We start from the raw sequence: 13,013 nt of genomic DNA on the forward strand, positions 1-13,013 counted from the left end.
CTTCCCACTAATGAGGGCTTAGGACGAGCAATTAGTTGGAAAATTAGGAGGTGACTTATTTGCATCCTGAAATGGTGAAGTTCTCATACAAGTTACAAGTCAGTTTTGTCAACTCTGTCACCAGTGACCACAACCGTATACACTGACAAACAACACACACAGGAGGGTTCTTTTCTATAGCAGAAAATCTTTAAAGTTAATGACAATGAAAACAATTGCACACGTGTGCATGGCATGCTATAGTTTACATAGCTCTTATCCGTTTATGCTCTTCTCTGAGCCTCATGCCAAACCTGTACCAAGATAAGCAGGATAGAGTCAAGGGCCCCAGGAAACTGAGGCTCAGAGAGAAGGTAGTGACTTGCCCATGGTCACTAACAAGTCAATAAGACCTGCTCTCACCCCTACTCTGGGGTCCCAGGGATGTCAGACGCCAGGTCCCCCCGCCTACAGCAGCATCAGGACCACGATGGCAACCACCATGAGGACTCCGGCCAGGATGCAAAGGCCCAGGAAGACGACGTCACTGGTGTCCTGGGCCACCATGGCCACGGGGCCCTCCAGTGCCTCTGCCTCATCCCCGGGGGGTGCCTCCTGAAGGTGCTCGGCCGTGGCAGCATAGGGCCCGAGCCAGCGGGAGCCGGACAGCAGGTGCACGGAGGCCTCCTTGCGGCGTGGCTCGCAGCGGACCTTGTACTCGTGGGTGTCCTCCTGCCCACCAGCTGAGAAGTCAATGTACAGCACGCTGACGATCACTGAGGTGTTATTTCTTCTCTGTGGGGGTCAAGGGGCACTTGCTCACACCTAAGGGGGCCAGGACTGCCCCTGCTGCCCCAGCAATGTGGGGACTCAGTGCCAAGGGGACAGAACTCCAGAGTCTGGGTTCCAGTCCCAGCTTGGCCACTGACTCCTTCCCACTCAGAGCCTCAAGCTCCTTGCCCCCCCTCCATGTCAAAGGGGCACTACCAGGATGTCTGGAAGGACAGTATGAGATTCGATGGGTCAGTATTTGCTCTGGCTTCAGGGAGGTGGAGTCTATGACAGATAGCAACTGTAACAACAGGGACATTTGCCATGTTCCACGCTCTGCATTTAAGTGCATTATCTCATTTAATTCTCATGACAACCTCCTCTAATTGGTACCATTAATATCCCCATTTGCCAGATGAGGAAAGTGAGGCCCAGAGGTTCAATCCCTTGTCTGAGGTCACACAGCACATGAGTGATAGGGAATATATTCTCCCCAGAGCTGCTCGATTCTTAACTGTGCTGTTAACCACTGCACCTCACTCAAACCAAAGAATGTAGAACCAGAGGGGACTTTCAGGGTATCTAGTTTAATCTCCCTTCCTTGGCAATACACAGATGTGGCCACTGAGGCCCAGCAAAGCCATAATTTGCCCAGAGCTAGGTCCAGAAGCCAGTCTCCTGCCTCCCCATGAGATGCCGTCTCCCTGGTGTGATGTGACTTTCCTCTGGAATCTTTTGGCCCAGTTGTGTCTACAGCGATTCTGTGTCCCTATGGTTGAGTCCAGGTCAGTCCAGCTTATCACCCAGGGGTTGGGAAGAGCCACTGAGGAGTGAGATGTGGGGAGCCTGTCACGCTGCTGCCCTCCTCACCTGCACGGATGAAGGAGACAGGAGTCCAGGTGCCCTGAGACAGTGGGGCTTTGGGGCTGGGGACTGAGGGACAACGTTTTGACAGACAGTCTGTTGTGGTCTTGACTGGAGGCTGCAGTTACGCCGGGATACTCTCCCCAAATCTAGAGCAGCCATTACACTTCTCAGACCGCCCCAACTGCCCTGTCTGGTTGCGTTAGTGCTGAGCAGTGCGTGTGTGCTAAATCACTGCAATGGTGTCCCACTCTTTGCAACCCCATCGACTATAGCCTGCCAGGCTCCTCTGTCCATCGAATTCTCCGGGCAAGAATACTGGAGTGGGTTGCCATACTCTCCTCCAGAGGATCTTCCAGACCCAGGGATTGAACCCACATTTCTTAAGCTGCCTGCAAATTGGCAGGCAGGATCGTTACCTCTAGCACCACCTGGGAAGTCCCACTTATGAGCTGAGGCGTTTCTGAAAATCAAAGCTGCCTAGAAAGTGCAGACACACAGGAGGAAGCTGCCATCACTGGATGCTGGGCAGCCCTTTCAGGAAGAGACTGAAGGCGAGCTGCAGATCTGGACTTCGGTGGACCGGGAGACCGTGTAGGTCTCTCCCAACTCTGGGCTCCCAAAAGGCTCTGAGACCGTGTCTTCTGCCTGGTGCCCTCAGCCTGTCTTGCCACCGTACTCTCTGAGGAGGACCAGAGCCCTGAAATTTTGTGACAAAGTATTGGGAGGGTGGGAGAGACAGGATCTGAGAGTGAAAGTGGGCCCAGTGAAAGGGCCAAAGTGAATCCACGTAATAAGAATGGAGAGAAAGCCACACAAAACAGGTGTGTGGGAAAGGGTCAGGGGCTTTTGATGAGTGAGACTGGAGGAGGAAAGACAGTCCACACATACGCGGTGTTATGGTTATGAGACCAAGTCTCTGCGGTCTTTAAGAAAAGTACAGAAAGGTTGGGGGCTTCCCAAGTGGCACAGGGGTAAAGAATCCTCCTGCCAATGCAGGAGACACAAGAGATACAAGTTCAATCCCTGGGTTGGGAAGATCCCCTGGAGAAGGAAATGGGAACCCACTCTAGTATCCTTGCCTGGGAAATCCCACGGACAGAGGAGCCTGGCAGCCTACAGTCCATGGGGTCGCAAAGAGTCAGACATGATTAAGCAACAAAGCACGCGTGCACAGAAAGGTTGTCCTGCTTTTGGCCACTTGAACTGTGCATCTGCGAAAGCAACTCAATGCAGAGACTGGTCCTCATGGGTCTACGACTTGTACGTGTTACACTAAGAACCAGTGAGTCTAAGGTTCCCGGTTTTTATGTTTCCATGATATTGACGCCAAGCTTCTATGATTATGAGGCTCTAAGTTCTAGCGGAGGTTCTGCAACTCTGAGACCCACCTTTGTTCTAGATGTCATGATTCCCTGCTTCTGGTGCTCTCTGTCCCCATCACCTTATGATTCTATGGAATGTGGTTCTGCCCCTAAAGAAAACCGCTCGGGGATTTAGGGCATAGGGTAGAGGCAAGGGCAGATTATCTTGGAAGCCAAGACTGACTCCCACTTCTCCTCTACTCAGATCAAAAGGATGGTGGCTGCCAGGAGGCTGGGGAGCAGAGGGGGAACTGGAAGAGCCAGAGGTACACACTTGGTTAATGCTGGGTGTGGGGGAAACACGGTTTGTTGGAAATCAGGTGATTCTGCCAAATCACGAATCCTCAGATACCAAGGCCTTTCCCCTTTCCAACATGCCCCTAAGAATACAAACACTGGGTGCTTGGGCAACCACCCAGTGATGCTAAAGGCCCCAAACCTGGGTTCCAGGCTTCCAAAATACAAGGATAGTAGAAAATCTTCATTTGCACACCTCGCTGCCTTTGGAGGCAGGTGGATCCTGTCACTTGAAGGGCTCTTTTGTTTTGTGGAACCCAGAAAACGATTTGGATCAAAAGGTAGTCCAAAGGGACCCCCTCCCACAAGGGAGGGGGTGGGCAGGCGGGAGGCAGTAGTGCTCAAACACCCCTATATGTTAGAGGTGGGGACTATGTGGCCCTGGGGAGCTCCAGGGAGGACAGGGGACAGCAGGAAAGCCTCCAGAAACGTCAGGACCTTGACAGAGGGGCCTCCAGTAGGGGCTGTTGGTCGTCAGCAGGTTCGGCAGCAGGATCGCCCTTCTCCATCTCCCCTACTTGAGCTCCTTGTTGTGTCTACATTGAACAAGTTTGCTGAGGAGAAGAAGAGGCTGAGTTCCATATCCAGGAGGTGTGATGACCAGAGCCAGGAAGAGAAGCTGAATTCTCAAGTCTGGCAGGTGCCTCTCCCCAGGGATCAGGGCCCCAGCCTCGTGCCAGCCCTCATCCCCCTACCTGAGACTCAGTGCCGCAGGTGTCAAAGCGGGCTTGGATTCGGAAGTTGCTGCCCATCTCCTGGGCGGCACAGCTCCGGCTTCCCAGGTAGACTTTGGTCCGTTCTAGTGGGGCCAGCGCCTGTGCAGAGATCAGGATCTGGAAGTCGGTGCGGGAGCAGCTCACATTCATGGGCACCACTGGGGATGGATGGGAGAGGGGAGCTGGAGGCCATGTGGGCAGGCAGTCTGACCCCCGCACCTTCCTCAAGCCCCTGGCCAAAGGGTGGTGGGTGGAAAACCGAGGCCAAGAGCGTGAATGGCTCATATGCAGTCCTACAAGGACATATTTACAGGTATTTATCCATTTAACTCCATCAGGCTATGAGCTCCAAGGCAGGCACCATTCCTACTTCTCAGAGTCCTCTAAGCCCAGAGCTTGAAAGGTGAATATACGATTGAATGAATGAATTTTGTTAATCATAATGGAAGCTACTATTTGCTGATCATGTTTGCCATATACCAGGCAATTCATTCAATCACTTAACAAGTATTTACAGCCTACGATGTCCAGGCACAATCCTGAATGCCAGATATAGAAATGAAAAGAAAAAAACCAGCCTCACATGCCTACCTTCTTCGAGTTTATATTCTAGTCGGATGAGGGAGCAATAAAGATGTAAAATACACCTAAGTGTCAGAGTAGTCGAAGGAAAATCAAGGAAAGAAAAAGATGGAGATGAGGAGAGCAGCATGTATGCATGGGTGGAGTTGGTGGGGCGGGGGGGGGGGCGGGTTGCAGTTTGAAAAGGGTAGTGAAGAAAGTCTCATTCTCCCTCCTCATAACGACCCCATGAGGCAGACACGTCTAAGTCCATTTTACAGTTTTAGAGCTCCGAGCTCTGAGAGGTGACACTGTCTGCAGTGTCCAAGCTGGCATTTTAACCATCGAGTCTGGAAAGATTCCACGGTTCCTGGTCTCTCCACCCTGCGCGGGAGCCCCCGCACCCCCCCAGCAAGGACGATCTGACTCTAAGCCACTGGGTCTGCGCGAGCCTGCGTGTGCGTGCTTGTGCGCATGCGGGTGTGTAGGGGGCGGTGTTTGCTGGGTCACGGGTGAGGTTAGGAGGAAGGACGTGGGGGTGGGAAGCTGGAGGGAGGAAAAGGAAGGAGCTGGCAGGCAGAGGCCAGGAACTCTCAACCCCTCTCCGGGAAACGCCTCAGACATATTTCAGCCTCTGGTGTCTGGGCAGTCGGCGATTTATGGGCCTGCCGTCTCCCACGATGATCTTGGTGGCGCTGAACTGTGTGTCACCCCTGATTGATGCTGAGGCCGTCCTCCAGCCGGGAGGCCGGCTACAGCCTGGGCCACATCTGGATCCTGGCCCAGCACGAATGCCCTGTCTGACCCCAGGCTCCCAAGGACATCAGGGAGAGAGGGGGTGGGTGGGAGTGGGGCCCTTGCATCTGAAACAGGAGCCAGGAGAGGAGAGGCCCACCCTCTGTCTCTGGAGGGACCAAAAGGAGAAGGGGCTTATCCAAGATCACACACGGCTGGGAGAGAACCCAGGCCTGGAAATAGGCCCATCAGAACAAAGGGGACTTTGCAGCACCTTCAGCCGGTATCTTCAGTTTACTGAGACCTGTCAGCCAGCTGTGGCAGAGCTTGTGGCACTTGGATCTCCAAGTGCCATCCAGGAAGAGGTCACTCTAACAGAGGAAGAGTCCTCCTGCAGGTTTCTGGGTGGAGGTGACTGAAGCAGACAGAGGGGGGCTCTGCTCAGGTCACTTCGCTGCCGCTAGCTTGCTGCAGCTCTCCTGGTTCCTTCCCCTACAGGTCAGCCCCAGTGGATGCTCAGCGTGTGTGCACGCGTTAGTCACTCAGTCGTGTCCGACTCTTTGCGGTCCCATAGACTGTAGCCCACCAGGCTCCTCTGTCCATGGAATTCTCCAGGCAAGAATGCTGGAGTGGGTTGCCATTCCCTTCTCCAGAGGATCTTCCCAACCCAGAAATTGAACCCAGGTCTCCTGCATTGCAGGTGGGTTCTTTACTGTTTGAGCCACCGGGGAGGCCCAGCAGCACTTGAATGTGGCCCCAGCCTGTCTGAGCTCAGCCATGAGCCTCCCCTCAGTCCCTCTCAGCCACACAGAAAGCAGGAATGTGAGTCCTAGCCTTGCCTGTGCCACTGCTGCCTGTGTGACATCAGCAAAGTCCTTTCCTCTCTGCATTTCCGTTTCTACGCCTGCATAAGAGGCTCTAGCCTGGTCAGGTAGAGGGCAAAGTGGGTCCAGAGAACAGGCTTTTCTGGGCCCATGGCCCAGGGAAGGGTGGTGAGAGGAGGGAATAGATGGTAGATGCTGACAGCTGGCAAATCTAACTGGCACTATGGAGGATGGAAAAGCTGAGGGCCAAGTTCCCTAGCCAACTCTTCAGCTAGGCACAGCCATATGATCAAGCTTAAAATAATAGGATCAAGAAGGAGAAATTTGAGTGCTTCCAAAAATGCTTTTACTTTCCTGATAAAAGGACATTTGTGGCCGGCACTTCCCCTACCCTCTTCCAGGCTTGAGCATGGACATGATGCCTGGAGTTGTGGCAGCCATATTGTGGTCATGAGGCTGAGAAAATCTCAGACATGCAAACTGGGATATTGTTGAGTCCCTGAACCAATATAGCAGCTGACTAGCTCTAGACTTCTTGTTATAAAAGGAGATCAAAGGTCTTGAAAGATCAGTAGTTTTTCAAACCACGGTCAGTCAGGACTTACGACTGTACAAGCAACGTTGTTCAGCATTATGAACATAAATAGTATCACCATATTTTGTGTATTGCCCCTGGATATGAGAATCAACCATAACACAAGAGAAATCAGGGGCCCATGGGGACAGATAGAGAGGAATTGGGAATCGTAGATTTGGAAGCTAGAAAAATAGGTCACTATAATAGTGAAAATAAGCAGGAGTCACATTGGTACAGCCTCAGAGGTCCCAGGGCAGGAGTCGGCAGTGATGTAGCCACCAGAGAAATTGGTGCAATAGAGGAAAGAGGGATGGAGGAAGGAGACTGCAAAGTCCTGGGACCCCAGCTTCACCTTCCCCCGCAGCACACCCTCACCCTCTACCCCAGCTGACCTCCAATGTAGGCCACAGAGAAGCCCCTGTGGGTGGTGCTACGGTCCGTGTGCAGCACAATCAGGAGCTGGTTGTGGCTTGAGGTGACCGGGGGTGGCAGGTGGTGGCCACACCAATTCCCCAGCAGAGGCGCCTCCTCACTGGCCCCATCAAAGGCTGCTAGATGGTCAAAGTCGCAGGTCCTGGTCAGGCTGCTGGGCTCCTCCAGTTCCAGGTCTAGGAAGAACACCTTGACCCGGTAGCCAGGAGGCAGGCGGATGGTCCAGTGGCACCGGAGGTTGTTGGGGTAGGGGCTGGGGTACTGCGGGCTGGAGAAGTTGCCCTGAACTGCAGTGTACTCCTCCTGGCATTCTCCTGGATTGGGGAGAGCAGGTCCAAAGGAGCAACAGTGAGAAGGGTGGAGACTGTTACCTTCTGCAACCACAGCTTGAGCAGCAGGCACCATAGGGATCCTAAAACCACCCTGGCAGGTTGTGGGCACCATGCAGAAAACCAGACAAGTAATCCCAAAGGCTGCTTTAAACTGTAACTAGCTGAAAACTGGGACTCTCACTCCAATGGGTAATCCATTGCCTGAGTGTTGACCCTACTGATAATTCAATAAAAATGTATAATACCTGTCCTTGGAGTTAAGTCCAAACCTGGACTTGATGGGCAAGGTGGTTCATGACCTTGCCCCTTTTCACTGAGCCCCACCCTCCAGCCTCACCAAACATCTCCTAGCACTATGAGCACACAAACCCTCTCGGTCCTCCATGCCATATACTGATCCTGCTGCTTGGGCTTTCTTGGTGGCTCAGTGGTAAAGAACCCACCTGCCAATGTAGGAGATTTAAGAGACATGAGTTTGATCCCTGAGTGGGGAAGATCCCCTGGAGGAGGGCACGGCAACCCACTCCAGTATTCTTGTCTGGAGAATCCCATGGACAGAGGAACCTGGCAGGCTACAGTCCCTAGGTTTGCAAAGAGTCAGACACAACTGAAGCAACCATGCACTTCTTGAACATACTTCCCTTCCTTCTGCCACTGTTTAACTCCTTCAAAGCACTGCTTAATTCTTTCCACCTCCAGGAAGTCATCCATCATTCTTACTATTAGATACCACAGATCCCAGCGAGTATTCACTGTTTTCTTCTCCATCTCCTCCACTAGAGTTTAATTCCCAAAGGTTCATCCATTCATTTGTACAAACATTAATTGAATGTCTTCTATGTAGCAGGTATAAAGATAAATCTATAGGAACTCGCAGTCAGGCAGAGGAGATTGACATGCAAACCACATAAAGAAGTGATGAGCGTTAGATCATTGCTATGAAAACACTTCTCAAAGGAGCTGAAGGAAGAGAATTATTCGGAGGGTATCAGGAAGTCTTCACAGAGGAGGTGACATGCTTGTGCCTTGGCATCGGCCAGGCAGGAAAGAGTGTGCCAGAACATTTCAGGCAGAGAAAGAGCAGGAAGTGCCAAACCCAGAGGCAGAAAAGTAGAACTCCTCCCCCGCCCCCGAGCATGCACAGAGCCCTCGGGGTTCTGCTGCAGTCCTCCCACCTGAGAAGTAGTAGGCCTTGAAGCCACGGCCTCCGATGTTGAAGTCAGACTTGAAGACCACCTGCAGCTCGTGGCCCAGCGACACAAGTGTGGGGGGCCTGGCACTGCCGCAGTAGTGGTGCCCCTGGGCAGGGCCGGGCCCCCCAAGCACGGCCACGTAGTCGTACGTGCACTGCTCACTGCCCTCCACCTGGAAGTCCACGAACACCAGCTTGACGGTGGCGGGGCCAGCGGCCCGGATCACCCAGTGGCACTCCGCGTTGTTGGGGTAGTTGTTGGGGTACTCGGGGCTGACGAGGACCCCTGACAGGCCGGTCAGGACACCACCACACACATCTGCAAGGGAGCCCACTTGAACTGGCACCCTCCCCTGGCACCCCCATCTCCTCCCTTGGGAAATGCCACTCCCACAAGTGTTCACCCGGACGCTTGGCACCACCCACTGAGTACTTGTTAGTGGCGGGCACAAGCCATCATTTTAGCCCATCACCCTAAGTGTCGGACACGACAATGACTGAACAATAACAACTGCAAAGTGACCCCATGAGGAAAGCAGGGTGGTTCCCCCAGGTTACAGCCGGGAAACTGGAGGCAGAGAGAAGTTAAGCGACTTACCTGTGTGAGTTAGCATTCACCCAGACAGAGCCCAAGAGAAGGGTCTGAGCCCCAAGAGTTTATCTGGGAGAGACAGGGGACCACAGGTGGGCACCGAGGGAGACGGGGGGAGAGTGAGGGCACTCACTCACCAGCCCCTCAGAATGCAGGCTGAGGGCTGCTGGTGGTAGAGGTAGGCTGCCACAGCTTTGGTAAAAGCTCTCAGAGACGTGGAGACCAGCAGGTGCCATTGACAAGGCCCAGGGACAGAGCAGGGCCCTGACAGCGGGTCACCCCGCTGGTATCAAGGAGCATGAGATGTGACTAACTACTGAGTCTGTACGCTTGACATTGTGAGTCTTACTGTCCCTCCTACCAAGGACAGTGGTGCACAGAGGCTGAGACACCTCAGACCAGGAATATTATCAAACCTTCGTAACAGAGGAGGAAACTGAGGCTTAGAGGGAGGATCTGAAGAAGTAGAGCTAGACTTGAAGTCTGAAGATAACTGTGTTCTCAGCTCTGCCTTCTACTGCTGTGTGACCCTGGACAAGTAACTCAGCCTCTCTGAGCCCCATGGAAATATTAGAACTCATAAGACTTGTTCAATCTGACCCGCCAGGCTCAGACTCATGCAGAGTTTGAGAAGTTTCTGGTGAAAGTCCTTTGGAACCTAGTGCGGCAGTATAACCAGGAGGTGTGTGATGATGAACGGTGTGACCAGCTGGAGGCCACCAGCAGGAAGGGGCACACTAGGTTGTGTCTCCTGAGACTGCAGAATCTCATCCCCTGGCAAGTCTGTATGAATGGAGCGCTGTGCCAGGCAGCTAAGGACTTGAGTTCTTGTCCCAGAGTTCGCCCTTCCCAGATGTGTGACCATGGGAAGGCACATTCCTTCTCTGGCCTGAGATGCATTGTTTGTGAAAACAGAGGACAGGTTTTGACAGTCTGTGAGATCCCTTCCAACCTCAATACCCTTAGCTTTCAAACTGTGTTAGCAAGGGCTTTCAAACTTAGCAGGGACTTTCAAACTATGTTTCAGGGCTCCACGGTGGCCCCAGGGCATCAATCTGCAGACATCTGGTGTAAATGTCATCCTTACATTGTATTCAAACTTTTTTTCTTAACTCAATGAAAGATAGAATCCACAGTCATATACCTCAACGGTAAAGATATAACTAATTGGAGACTGTCAATATTTACTGATGTTTTCAATGTTTGGCTTTCCAGTGGTCATGTATGGATGTGAGAGTTGGACTGTGAAGAAAGCTGAGCGCCGAAGAATTGATGCTTTTGAACTGTGGTGTTGAAGAAGACTCTTGAGAGTCCCTTGGACTGCAAGGAGATCCAACCAGTCCATTCTGAAGGAGATCAGCCCTGGGATTTCTTTGGAGGGAATGATGCTAAAGCTGAAACTCCAGTACTTTGGCCACCTCATGCGAAGAGTTGACTCATTGGAAAAGAATCCGATGATGGGAGGGATTGGGGGCAGGAGGAGAAGGGGACGACAGAGGATGAGATGGCTGGATGGCATCGCTGACTCGATGGACCCGAGTCTGAGTGAACTCTGGGAGCTGGTGATGGACAGGAGGCCTGGCGTGCTGCGATTCATGGGGTCACAAAGAGTCAGACACGACTGAGCGACTGAACTGAACTGAACTGAAGTACATGTTAAAAATATGAACTTATAAACTAAATGCTTACAATAAAATGCTGCCTTTACCTCTTTTATATATCAGGGATTAACATAAGGCTCTACCTGATGTAAGGGTACTCCTGTTTTTTTAAAACATTGGGAAACACTGCACATGGTATTATAACTTTGATATCTTAACCTAAAAATCTAGGGATCTAAAATCCCACTACCATTAGATCTGTCTGCAGTTCTTGTGTTTCAGCATTCTGCAAATCTATGCCTCCAAAGCCAGTGGGGACTAATGTCCACAGCTTGCACACGCGCGCACACACACACACACACCCGCCCCCGCCCACACTGTGGCCCTGATTGCTGCTGGTGGATGCTGTGCACCAGGAGCCTCTGTGGCACCCATTGCTTGAGCTGACGTGAGGAAGGCCTTTGGTTTTGGCCTTGGGAGAAGGGAGGACGAAGGAGCTTTGAGGGTGAGCAGAGAAGCCTGAGGAAGGAGGAAGGAGTCCGGCAGACAGGCACTGAGAGCAAGGCCTGTGCTCCCCTCGCTAGCCTGAGGGCAGGTGCCAAGCCTGGCTGGGGTTAGGGACCATGACGTAAGGGACGAGCTCAGGAAAGCTTTGTGAAGAAGAGAATCACCAGCTCCCCACAGACCCTGTGCCCCTTCCACTGCTGAGGACTTGAGGGCTGGGGGGAACTCACGTGCCCATGACATAATAAGATGCCACAGAGGGGTGAGGAGCAGGGGCGGCACAGTGTCCCCTCCTGTGTCCCAAGGCCACTCAGGGGTGAGAGGACGAGGATAGGCGAGCACAAGAGGCCTCGTTCCTGAGCACAGTGAGACCCTCTGGGGGCTCCCAGGATAACGGAGGGAGAGGAGGGGAGCGCTGCCATGCAGCTGGGGACACACAACCACCGAGACTGCCAACAGAGGCCGCCTTTGCCTGTGAGCTACGAGAGCAGGGGCATCCAGGAAACAGGGCGGCCTGCACGCTAAGATGCCTAGACCCGGCCTGTCTTACCTGCCCCCGCCTCCCTCCCCACCCCACCCAAGGCCACGCTCTCCACCGCCAAGCCCCCTTGCCTTTCTGGTAGCCCGCGGAGAAGCCGCGGCTGGCCACGTGCTTGTCTGAGTGGAAGACCACAGACATGACGTGCCAGGAGGAGGTGAAGGGTGGCGGGGGCACCCTGCCGCAGAACCTCCCCAGTAGGTTGCCCTGGTCCCCGGAGGCGCCGTTGTAGATCTCCAGGAAGTCAAAGCCGCAGGTGTCGTGGTACTCCAAGTCAAAGGCGTGGAAGGTGAGCAGCACGGAGGAGCCCTCGGCCACCACGATCAGCCAGCTGCACTCCGTGTTGTAGGGGTAGAGCCTGGGGAAGTTGGGGCTGGAGAATTTCCAGAAGGTGCTGAGAGCACACCCCCACATTTGACACCTGTGGCAAGAGGGAAGAATGACCCAGAGTCAGTGCTGGGGTCCTGGATCATGGCCCCGCTTCAAAGCAGGGTCTTTGGGATGGAATGAGAGAGCAAAGGCCACGACCCTAAATCAATTCATCCATTCATTTATTTCTTCATTCATTTGCTTATTCTTCAAATACTGCCAAACAGTCTTTTATGCGTTCAATAAACATTGTTTGAGTGTGGGGCATTGTTCTAGGTGCTGGGGTTACAGCAGGAACAAATGGACAAAAATTCTGGTGGGGAAGATGGACAGCAAACATAATAAGGAAAATATGGAGTGTATTAACTAGTGATAAGTGCTCTGGAGAAAAATAAAGCAGGGGAAGGAGATAGGAAGTGTCAGGTAGGCCTGTAATTTTATAGGTAGAGGGATTGAAACTGTACCCTCTGCAGTGGAAGCGTGGAGTCTTAGCCACTGGACTGCCAGGGAAGTCCCATGGGCCTGTGATTTTAAATAAAATATACCAGGCACTAAAGATGTGCGTTGGGGAATTCAAAAATTAAAAGTAATATTACCCACCCCCATCCTGAGTGAAAATGTGCAGTCTATTACAAAGTGTAAAGTACATTCTTATATGAATGTATTTGTTTATATTTTGAAAAAGAAAACAATGGAAGGAAACTAATAAAAATGGTTCTCTGTCACAGGAAGAAGTAAGCAGCAGGGAGGAAACAGGTGTGACTG

General features: G+C 52.6%; 1 protein-coding gene across 1 annotated transcript; it reads right to left on the bottom strand.

The window, feature by feature from the left end:
* Positions 448-12,352, bottom strand: CDCP2 (CUB domain containing protein 2). Its single transcript, XM_018046499.1, is given in 6 exon segments — positions 448-774; positions 3,971-4,149; positions 7,081-7,434; positions 8,628-8,963; positions 11,954-12,259; positions 12,262-12,352. Coding segments are annotated over 6 exon segments (1,593 nt in total).

The sequence above is a fragment of the Capra hircus genome, chromosome 3 (genome assembly GCF_001704415.2).
Source record: "Capra hircus breed San Clemente chromosome 3, ASM170441v1, whole genome shotgun sequence".
Taxonomy (NCBI): Eukaryota; Metazoa; Chordata; class Mammalia; order Artiodactyla; family Bovidae; genus Capra; species Capra hircus.